The sequence below is a fragment of the Ostrea edulis genome, chromosome 1 (assembly GCF_947568905.1).
Source record: "Ostrea edulis chromosome 1, xbOstEdul1.1, whole genome shotgun sequence".
Lineage (NCBI taxonomy): Eukaryota > Metazoa > Mollusca > Bivalvia > Ostreida > Ostreidae > Ostrea > Ostrea edulis.
In genome coordinates, this window is record NC_079164.1 from 33,404,214 (window position 1) to 33,416,257 (window position 12,044).

The 12,044-nt window shown below is 37.7% G+C and overlaps 1 protein-coding gene across 1 annotated transcript; it reads left to right on the plus strand.

The window, feature by feature from the left end:
• Positions 1 to 9,598: 9,598 nt before the first annotated feature.
• LOC125673641 (beta-1,3-galactosyl-O-glycosyl-glycoprotein beta-1,6-N-acetylglucosaminyltransferase 4-like) lies at positions 9,599 to 11,318 on the plus strand. Its single transcript, XM_048910661.2, has one exon. It carries the CDS (start codon positions 9,768 to 9,770, stop codon positions 11,295 to 11,297), a length of 1,530 nt encoding a protein of 509 aa, XP_048766618.1. The 5' UTR covers positions 9,599 to 9,767; the 3' UTR covers positions 11,298 to 11,318.
• Positions 11,319 to 12,044: the final 726 nt, after the last annotated feature.

The following is a 12,044-nucleotide window of genomic DNA, read 5'->3' on the forward strand; positions in this document are numbered from 1 at the left end:
TAATAGTTTCTCTGGGTTTATCAACTGTTATGGACGGTTGCTGCAAATACTTCCGTACACATGCAACCATGCAAGACAGGCATTCCCTTTGCATTTACATCTAAATTATCCAAAACTTTGAGAATGTTTACCCAATTTACGATATGTTGTTATGTTGTGATGCAAGACATTTTAAAACGGGATTTTTGTTTCTCATTCCCTATATATTACTATCGGAGATGTGCACTGGTCGAGTCCAGCTACAAAATCACTCAGGTGTGACAATCACCTTTGGGTATATGCGGGTAGAGTAAACCAGGCAACCTGAAAGAAATATGGCGGATAAACTGAGAAATGTTAAGAATTAACATTGCAAGACGGTATGAGTTACGCCTCTTACCTCATTCTCGATCAGAATTTTTACCTGAGGGTTCCATGAAATCCCGTCAATACAAAACTATACTGTACCAGTGAATTGTGGGACGTCAAATTAGCATAAACGAAGATAACTAAGAAATAATGATCGCGTTTCCGTGTAAACTGTTGATGATTTTCTCTTGGCCTTCTCTTCTGACATGTTTTAGTTGAAGTATTTCTCACATCGCTTCTGCCACTCTGCAGCTTTATGTATTGGCACTTTCTGTACTAGTGGGTGAATTACGTCATTGTCTTCCTCTGCGTTACTATCAGTGTCATTCTCTGTTGGATATACACATGTACACTACCTGCAATAATGTAGCCCTCTCCGATTTTTTTGGGGGGTGGGTGGGTGGGTGGAGAGGGCTACAACTCCTTAGGATCTCCGTAATGGTGCAAATGCGGGAGTGATTCACTCCCGCAACATTTTCGATCAGTCAAAACATTTGCTGACTTTCTTTAGGTAAATAAAATGACATTCAATGTTTCTTAGTCAGAATATAAATTTACAACCTGCAGCTTACGATTTATGAGGCCCTATTCTACCGGTTTCAACAATTTCGATAAATTCCAATATTTCTCTATCCATATTTGTGCGCCATGTTTGATGTACTGAAGTTTCAACTTCCGATTGACAAGTTATTTGTATATGCCATATATAAGGTAGTATTTACATCAATGGACTAGTACGGAGGAGAAAGCTATTTTGTCGGTATTGAAAAGGTTTGAATTTAATATCAAGTCAAAAACCGAATAGCAGAGTGTAAATTCTTTCTGCAAACATGTGATTTTCCTTTCTTTGTCGAAATGGCTCGAGTAACTACATTTTCGCGCAGATTGTCAATGTTTAGGTTTTTCAGTAGATCCACCAACGAGATCTCGCAATAGCAAGCATGGCGGAGCAGACGAAGAATTTTGAATGCTGTACATTATATTTAATGAAAAACACCTTTATTAGACATGCCCGAGCACAAAGCTGGTACTCCTTTTGGTGTAAACAATATTTGGGACTAAAACACAGAGCTTATTATCGGTTATTCATAAAATTATTTTGCACCATTACGGAGATCCTATAGAATTGTAGCCCTATCTCGAAAATGTCAAAATAAAAAAAAATCGGATAGGGCTACATTATTGCAGCTAGATATTCACGAGTTATGGCAATATCCCTATCATCACTGTCCCTGTGATTTTTATCTTTCATTACATCTCTGCGATAAAATAAAGCACATCAATGACACTTTTTTAAATGAGCACACAATCATGTCGACTGTTCGAATGCATAATACCTGGGATGCAGGCTCTATACACTACTACCAACACAAACATACCACCACCCACTCAGTCGCGGTAGCTCAGTGGTTGAGCGTTCGCTTCGTAACATAAACTCTCTGGCGAGGCAGTATAAGTTCCCTCTTATACTGTCCGCTACACTTCCCCCCGCTCGGGGAAGCTTCGTCCTGAAGCTTAGTGTGAGTACTCTCTGAGTGTTTGGCGCCTGATCAGTAACGGCATCCGCTGTTCCCGACGACAACCACTGTCGTCCCCGGACGAATCCATGTCCGTAGCCAGAGCTCCGAAGAGACTCTACCTTAAGCAGGTCTCCCACCAAACACCAGAATCTCGCCGCTGCCACCAATTTGTAACGTGTAGCGGTAACTTGCGTGATCAAGAGAGAGACTCTACCACATCACTAGAATCGCTAGCTCTCTAGCAAGACAGTACAAGTTCCCTCTTATACTGTCCGCTACCATAGGTAGTGAATGTTCCTTCGCCAAACGCCCGGCATTTATAGACTTGAGAATCATAGGTCTTTCGGATACAGCCTTTTAAAAAGAAGGTTCCGTGTCGCTACAGTCGTTGGCACGTTAAAGAACCCACACTGGGTGTCCGGGTAGCGCAGAGGTAGCGCTCTCGCTTCTCACCGCTGCTATCCAAGTTCGATCCCCGTGATCGACAGTGGTCGTGGTCGTATGTGAGAGGGTATGGCGGTCGCCCGCTCGGACACGTGGGTTTCCTCCGGGTACCCCGGTTTCCTCCCACATAAATGACCCCCTAGTGCAAACATCTGTGCATCAAAGGACCCCATTGGAAATAAGCTTTCGGGCTTTCATGGGTTATCCTTGGTATTTATGTATGTATGCTTGTATGTATATACCGAATAAATATTTAATTTTTAATTTTAATTCACTAATTCTGCCCTGAGCGCTAAGCATAGGTCTAAAGTGGCACTTCATCTACACCTGATGAAGTCTCAATATGAGTGAAAAACATTCGACCAGTCTTTCGGGACTGCAGCACTCATCTGACCAGCCCTTTGCAACCACTGTACTCGAATGAGTGCAGCGGTCCCAGCAGGCGGGTAAATGAGTGCAGCGGTCCCGATAGGTGGGGTAAATGCATCGATCTAGGTAGGCGGGTTAAATGTACGGGTCATAAGAAAGCAATATTTAACGCGATAACATGGGCGAGGTTAAATGACCTTTGACCCGTCTATATAGAGACGGGTTCTACTACTTCCCTCCAAATAAAATTTCAGAACAATCTTAAAATACGTCACTATGGAGATAAAGAACCCCAATTCACTGAATGATATTGTACAAATACGCCGGTAATGTCTCGGGGAGAAAATATAATAATCTTACAAACATCAAGACAATTTAGACAATGAAAACATAAAGGATACACCTATTTTATAGATTTGAGTCACGCTTAATAGTTCCACTACATCCCAGTACCTTCTGTCATTTTTTCAGCATCGTCGATCCGGAAAACCCGTACCTCATTTATAATGTAGTGTACTTGCCGAAATACATTACTATTTTCAAATGACTGTTCATGTTTCACGACTTGTGCTCCCAAATCAAATGCTCTATTGATCCAAGTTATATAAATAAAACAATATATTTCACTTTGATAGCTCATGCTTATCTACTTTTTCAGTTTGCGGCGGGCAACAAATTACAGATGCAGTCTTAGTAAAGATAATCTTTTAATCCCAGTATTTGGTGTGTACATGACGACAGCACCCTTCAATCCCTGAAAATACCTTCTGTATGTTGTGTCGCTACATCAATGAGAAATGCCTTACAGAAATTTGTTGTACAAACTGACATAATACACTCAATGCGCGGTAACATTAATATCAATGATTCTTAGTCTTGTCCCCGCCCCCTCCACTCCGTTTTCTAGCATCATTATGAGTCGAAATGTGAAAACAGTACATATGGCGGGGTGGGTACCCAAATTAACATTAAACAAATTTTTCGTTGAATAAAGTTAGTCTGTCTGGGTTGATTTTAGGGAATTTTCTAATGATTTGAAAAGGGAGGGGGGGGGGATCAGTAGATGTATATGAAATGTATCAACTTATTCATCCATACAACACCTATTTTCAAAGGTTAGCAGTTCACATATCACCACTTATTCTTCTCCAATACTTTTACACGACACAATCATTGTAAATTCTGTAGAAATAGACACGTATGTTATGAAACATTCTTTTTGGGCGTTTTCTTTAATGAAAATACTTCGTACGTATGATGTGGTCAAACTACAATTACACACACCCCCTTTCCTTCCCAAGATGAATTTTAGCCCATGATGGAATAAATGAGAATATTCATACTATGTATTTTCAACCAATCATGCAGGAGAGGAAGTGTTATCCCGGATATTGTAACTTCTTTCAATGACAGAATTTCGAGTTACTGCCGGAACGCCGTTTTATTTTGAATTTACACACTCCGGTCACGTGATTTCGATACTTCCGGTGCAAATGATTTGTATCAGTGTGCCCATTATGGATTCTCAAACGTGATACGGTATAATGTGCTGCCCAGGGCTGTCACATCGATACAAGAAAAAGCAATGACGTTGGAGATGAAACGACAGGGCGACAGCCATTGTCCCAATAAACCGCCGCAGTGATCTAGAGATTAGAGCGTTCGCCCCGCATGTGGTGACAGTTCCATCGTCAAACACTCGGCATCAGGTGTGAATGCCGCGGGTCCTCGGATGCCGAGCGTTTGGTGAATGAGCAATCACTACCTATTTTTACGTCTTAGGACAATCTCTACCCAGAGTTATCGTTCCTTACACTCGCTTAAACCTCTGTCAAAGTCTCAAGGGTTTTACAAGATTTTTTGTAATTGGCACGTATGCTCAAATAAAGTATGGTTTTGACTTCAGTTACAAAAATATTCGTAAATAAATAAATATTGAGCAGATGCCAAGTCTTTTTGTGACACAAGAAGCATTAATTTGGGTTGAAACGTGCATATTGGGTAGTTCTATTGCACCAGGCCTTATACATAGGTACATGAAGAATATATAGTAATGGAAAAAAAATCTACAAATAGTTGCTTGTCCTACATTTTCCCGCTATTTTATAAGATAGTTCTTAGTTTTATTAGCCGTAAAAAAGTGGATTTACATGTAGAATAACATTGCTTACTTTGAGACGTTAACAGAGGTGTAAGTGAGAGCAAGGAACGACAACTCTGGGTAGAGATTGACGCGACCATGGCACGAGCGGGGCTCGAACTCACCGTTGCGACCTCCTGGTTACGAAGCGACCGCTCTACCACTGAACTACAGCGACCGGTCTGTGATTTGTAAAGCGAAAAAGTTTAAACTCTAATTTTCATTTATGGACACTTTTGAAGGACTCCAGAACTATAAATACTTGGAAATTAATGCTTAATTGTTATTATCCTCCTATTAAAATTGATGAAGATAGCCTGCTGACAGGTGACAACACAAGATAATCAGATTTATTCAATATTCATTTCTGTTCCCAATCTACAGAAAACTACGAAATATGAGTTACCAAATGATGACAATCTCAGTGAGATAAGCACTCCTTCAAATATAGTAATTTCCAAACAAAACTTTAAAGATGTCTTGATAAAAGCAAGGCCACTGAGCCGGATTGTATCAAACTTACTTTACTTACACAAGCATCGTCAACTATCGCTTTACCTTTATGTAAGTTTTATTATGTATCGCTTCATGGGTCTAACAACTAACTCCCGTATCAGATCTTTGTAAAGATATTAAAGGCAAAACCACTGGAAAGGTAAATGAACGGCAGTGTCCAGACAGAGGGGACAAACGGTCGCAGACGACAAGTGAAGGCTCATACTAATTTTCCGAAAGGTGAGCTAAAGAGCAGTGTTTTATGTCCTCAATCTATCATACATTTATCACTTAGTAGAATTCTGGCCAAAATGTGATTTAATGAAAAGTAAAAGGCAGAAAAAAGAAACCCATGGGTCGCATCGCTCACCTGAGTCACCTTGGCCCTGCTGTTGTGATTTTAAAAATATTATCTCTCAACCTTTATTCACATGAAAATGTTTGACCCCATATTGTGGCCCCAACCCAACCTAGCCCCAAAGGATCTTCAGATAACTGAGCTTGAATTCACACAAAATGAGGATGCCTCAATACCAATATGACTAACGTGACCTTACTCCTCTAGAGAAGATTTAAAAAAGATTTTCGCTCCTGTACACATGCATTATCTAAAATTTGATCCACTCTAACCATAGGGTTAATAAATTGAAATGGAAAAAATTCAACCCACACAACTTACAAAGGTGTGCATTTAGACATGATTTAGTCTGGCCCTGTTATTATTGAAAAGAATTTGTTTTAATTAATTTTCTGTATATTCCCACTTAATTGACCTCCTATTGTGGTTCCATCTTACCCCCCAGGGCCCTTGATTTGAACAAACCTGAAAATGCCTAACTGTTACCTTGAATCAAATTTGAATTGTGATTCAAGGTAACAATATCAAATATCATGGTATGAAATGTAAAGTCTTGCCCTAAAGAACTTATTTATAAATTATAAAAGCACTATCTTAAATAGTCATCATAGTTCAGTTGTTGATTAGATTAAGTTTTCTTAAAAGTAAGTGAAGGTCGAGGACACGAGGTTAAAAACTGTACTACCAAAAGAAAGATCTCTTACGATTCAAAAGTTACATATATATATGTATGAGCACGGTTAAAGTTTCGGACAGACAGACAAGACAAAAACAATATGCCCCGGACTATACAAAATGTACTCGTACTATTGGGCATCAAGCTTTAAGCAACTTGAATCTGCACTATCTGGGAATATCCTGTTGTTTTGAGAAGACGATTTTTCCATTATACAACCTATCATTGGGTCAAATGTTGTCTGACATGTTTCATACCGATTGTTAGGCCGTTCTTGGCATACTGATTTTGACTACGGATACTCCGTTTACCTGATCAGGATATAAGGCTCACGGCGGGTGTGACCGGTCGACAGGGAATGCTTACTCCTCCTAGGCACCTGATCCCACCTCTGGTGTGTCCAGGGGTCCGTGTTTGCCCAATTATTTATTTTGTACTGCTTATGGGAGTTATGAGATTGATCACTGTTCGTTATCTTCACCTTTCATGTACCCGCATTTAAAATTTTTAACATGATTTGAACAAAGTCGACTATCCAGGAATGCTTGCATATCATGGTCCTGTTGTTCTTAAAGGTTTTCAAAAGATTTTTTTCAATACTGTGGTCCCAACCTATCCCGGGGGCCATAATTTGAGCAAACTAACTTTTCTGGCCCAGTTATTTTTAAGGGGATTTTTAAATGGCCTTTTCTTGATTATCTTTCCTATGAAGGAAGCATGGTCCTTCATTTGATCAAACATGAATCCCCTTTACATAAGTATGATTTGTTCCAAGATTGATTGAAATTGGCCCAGTGGTTCTGGAGAAGATGAAAATGTGAAAAGTTTACGGACAGACAGAAAGACGGACAAAAGGTGATCAGAAAGCTCATTTGAGCTTTCAGCTCAGGTGAGCTAAATTGGAAATGAGCAATTTCAATATGAACAGATCAGATGCAGGAGAAGATGGCCAGAAAATGTCACAGATTTGTAAAATAGTGCGGGAAAAAAATCTTATTGAGCAGTTGATTCGTACATGTAATAATTGTGAGTTGATGTATAGCTATATATCCATGTGTCTAGAATTAGACTGCCTTTAATTAAGAGAATTAGTAATTAACAGAATTAGAATTCGCTTTAGTGTTCATGGAGATTATCAAATCCACGCGTAATGAAGATGTGCATATAATAGCTACAGGTTTATCACTCCCAAATGATTTAAAGGTATAACCATGTAAATTGAAATGATATCGAGAGACAAAGTGTGTGTGTGTGGTTAATCTTATGATACCGATATACCAATTCTCTCTCTCTCTCTCTCTCTCTCTCTCTCTCTCTCTCTCTCTCTCTCTCTGCATTGAACATGCTACTACATTCATTATTGCACCAGTAGAATATTTAAAAATGATTCCCTTTAAAGTCATTTGCAATAGCCGGTTTACCTAAAATGGGGGAAAATGCTTAAAAATCCATGGACAATTATTCCAAAAATTCCATATACAAATCAAAAACATATTCTATTTCCTGTGATATCCCGTGTCTGTGCTACCAGCCGTGTCCCAAATGATGAAATAAATATTGACAACAGTGTAATAATCGCTTTGTCTCCGTTCTATAAATTACAACGAAACTCTTTGACAGGCACTCGCCCGTGCGTCTGGTTCATCTAAACCCACAGGTGGGCTCTTCATTCATCAACGATAGACCTTCAGGTAGGCAAACGTATTGCATAAATTATTATGATATGGTAATAAACATAGCGTAAACAAATTTATTATAATTTGACTATTTCCCCTCCCTCCATTTTAAACATGCAAAATAAACGTCACGTTACGAAAGCGACCACAACCAGGCGGGTTATATTGTGTATTTCACCGGGATATCTAATATTTCGTGAAATTCTAAGATTACATATATGTCTATATTTTTAAATCGCGTTGATCCGAATTTTCAAATCAAAAACATATAGTTTTATTTTGGTGCGTTTATTGTACTTTAAAGCGCATATACATGTAGTGGGATAAAATTTCATAATTTTAGAAGCATTTAAAAAAAAAAGAAAATACTTTAAAGCGTAATATTCTTTAGTAATCTTTACTAAATAAATTTAAAATAACCAAAATCCATATATAGATCATTTGAGCTATTTTCCCAATAGGCGAAAACATATTTTGCAGCAGTTTCTTACATTTTCCAGGTAAATCGTTTTGGGGGTATCCATACTTCACTACACAGAAGCTTTTAAGGATACTTATCTAAATTGTACGCATTAAACACGCCCTTAAAAACTCACGATAAAAATATAGGAAACATTTAGATGAGAAAAATAAGAGAGCGATTGTCCTCAGTAGTTTCTTTCACACATACCCACAAAACAAACTTCAATTTGATTAAAATGTCATTAACTTTTGCTAAACTTTATTTGACAGAGAAAAAGAGAGAAAGGACATTTACATTAACAAAGATATCGGAGCACCGCCTGCAGCTTTTTATTTCATACATCTTAGTCTTATACAGATTCAAATCTAAATAAACAGCCTAATGGACTCCAGCTATAAATGTTTACAAATACTGACAAGATGGGGACAATATCTTCGTTTAATTGTAAATTCCAAATCGATTAAATTCCTGTTCATTCAAAAGATCGGTTGCCCTCATATATTTTTTAAATCATTGATTTTCATCTAGAAAACATTTTTTCTCATTAAAACCATTACTTTCTCTAAGAACCCTCCCCCAATGTTCGAGAGCGCTAATTCGAGAAAGTTAGGTCAGAAGGGTTACCACAGAACGATCGCCGTACAATGTACTAAACATCAGATTTCAAAGACAGCCGGAATGCTGCTTTCCGGAAATAGAGTGAAAAAAATCAAACGCAGACGACAACATGACACAAAATACACGATGTTCAAGGAAAGGGGCAGTTAATTACTACGCAGCTCTTTACACATATATCCTAAATAGACAGTCATGATATAAACAATTTTGTTTGTAGCGTGACAGGTGAAGCGAATGAATTTGCTTGCTATCTGTCCCTCAAGGGTAAAGGTCCCACTTTCCGTATGTAATAAGATCCGATTTGATGAAAATATCCCTACAGTTAAAATTATGTGATGAAGAGCAATAGAGGTGAGATGAGAATAATTGTTAGAAAGTGACATGAAGCAAAATGGTGTATTTATTTGTTTCTTTTGAAATTTTGCCACAGCCATTAATATACTGCTCTTAATTTAGGCTGGTCATGATAGCGGGGATTAGCATGGGTGAAAAGGTCCCGCGTCATAAACTATGAGGCAAAAGTCACGTGGTGACTTTTGGAAAGTGATTTATTTCATGGACACCGCCCTACTTCCTATAATACAGGTTGATATAACAACCCTTCCTCATATCAGAATACGACTTCGTCATGTATAAAGACTTGTCCAAAATCCAAGAATTATGCCGCGGCGACATTATTGCGTGACGGCAATTTTTCTACATTTATTTTCCGTCGCAACTTTTTTCAGTTTTTGGGCGAACCAAAAATATTCTGCTAATTCCTACAACAAGAATTATGAGAGGAAATTTGTAGAGGAGTTTTCATTTACAGAAAATCCAAATGAAGTTGAAAATTTCAGCCTATCCAACCATAGAGAAAATCGGCATCCGCTTGCTGAATTATGCCTTCCAGTTGGTTTCAGAGCAGAACTTTGTCCAAAACTATTCATGGGAGACAGGACTGTTGATGACCCCCTCAAATTAATGCAAAATCGTGTTGTTTCACAATGTAGGTTAGCTAACATCATCAACGACTGTTCACGACTAGATATGGCGCATGAATACTCTAGCAAACCGGTTTCGGAAAAGGAAAGAAATTTCCCATTAGCGTTTGGAATTAAAATGCATCGCGATCCCGAACAAGCAGAACGACTTCTTCGGACTATATACAGACCACACAATATTTATTGCATATATGTGGATGGGAAAACATCAAATATTGTTTTTAGAATCATGAAACAGATTGGAAGTTGTTTTGATAATGTTTTCGTTGTCGAGAAACGTTTGAATGTTGTGTACGCAAGTTATGCACACATGCACAGTGATCTACAGTGTATGAAAATCCTTAGTCAGAAATCCCAGGTGAAATGGAAATACTACATCAACCTGACTGGACAAGAGTTTCCTATAAAAACCAATTTGGAAATGGTAGAAATACTGGCCTCTCTGAATGGAGCCAATGACATAGAGTCGTTTAATACTCCGCAATTTTTAAAGTGGCGCTTTGAGAAGAAATATCACACTAGCAGTATAAATTTGGTGGAAACTTCTTATATCAAAGAACCGTTTCAATATAACATTGAAATCAGTAAAGGAAGTGCTTATGGTGCATTTTCAAGACATTTTGTAGAATTTCTTTTGAATGATCGCATCGCCAACCAGTTTATTCATTGGTTAAATGATACATATTCTCCAGAAGAAAATGTATGGGCAACATTAAATACATTTCCTTGGGCTCCTGGAGGTTATGAAACAGAAATTCGTCACAAATATGGAACATTTTTGTCTCGTGCTATAAATTGGGAGGACGATAAACCTAAATGTCACGGAAAATATGTCAGAAGTGTCTGTGTTTTTGGAATCGGAGATATGCCATGGTTAGCTAGTAAGCCCCAGTTAATTGCAAACAAATTCGATTATCATTTTGATCATCTAGTATTAGACTGTTTAGAAGATATGCTCAGAAATAGAACGAAAAATCCGTCTGTGCACAGATTAGACTGGTATTACTATCGAACCTTGCCACAGTCCAAAATATTTACAAAATATGACTCAAAACTAAGTGCAAAATATTTACGGAATAGGAAAGAAGAATGGCTGAAGAAACAAACTCTGTTAATGGAACCAATCAAATTACAGAGAAGAAAAGAAGTTAAGCATAAATATCTTCTTCCCGGAAGCTCAATTCGAATGTATACCGTACCTCGATAATATTTCATTTGAAAATCGATTTTGTGCAATTTAATTTTGTTTATAAATATATATTCTTGTTACTTTAGTATATATATTCTTGTACATGTACATTTTGAAACATTTCCTCAATAAATTATTTTTGTTTTTCTAAGTTTCGAATTACACAACTTCCCGAAACTTCATTTCAAGCTGTGCTTGGTGTTACGTCCCATTAATTTTAATGGGCATGCGCAATAGTGAACATCATGTAATGACAAGAGTAAGTTAAAATAGGAATGAATGATGTGTTTCCTATGTCATGTGTTTGTAAATCTTGTGAAATAGGACATTTATTAGAACTATAAACAATGTTGAAATGGATGCCTGTTTGACATTTGACTCCGTCTTCTGTGAATTATGAATGTCCGGTGTAGCTCAAGTGTGTGTGGCCATTACCCTGTATAACCTAGAAGAATTAAAATGGTATATCTCTGTACCATTACTGCTGGTACTGGCTGCGCTCTGCCCTTCTCCCTCTCGGAGTTTTTATAACAAAAACATTGTGGTACATAAATATAAAATTAACGTTAAATGTCTATACAGGTGGATTCTGCATTCTAGGGGGGATATATATATATATATATATATATATATATATATATATATATATTACATAGATAGAAATCGCATTGATTACTTGATTGACACAATAAAGCTATAAAAAGGGGGCGGGTATATAGTAACTATGGTAAAACTGAAAGTAGTGCACAAAATAAGATTAGATCA

Bases quoted from the DNA above. Each gene is read 5' to 3' on its own strand.
- LOC125673641 (XM_048910661.2), top strand. From the start codon at position 9,768: ATGCCGCGGCGACATTATTGCGTGACGGCAATTTTTCTACATTTATTT.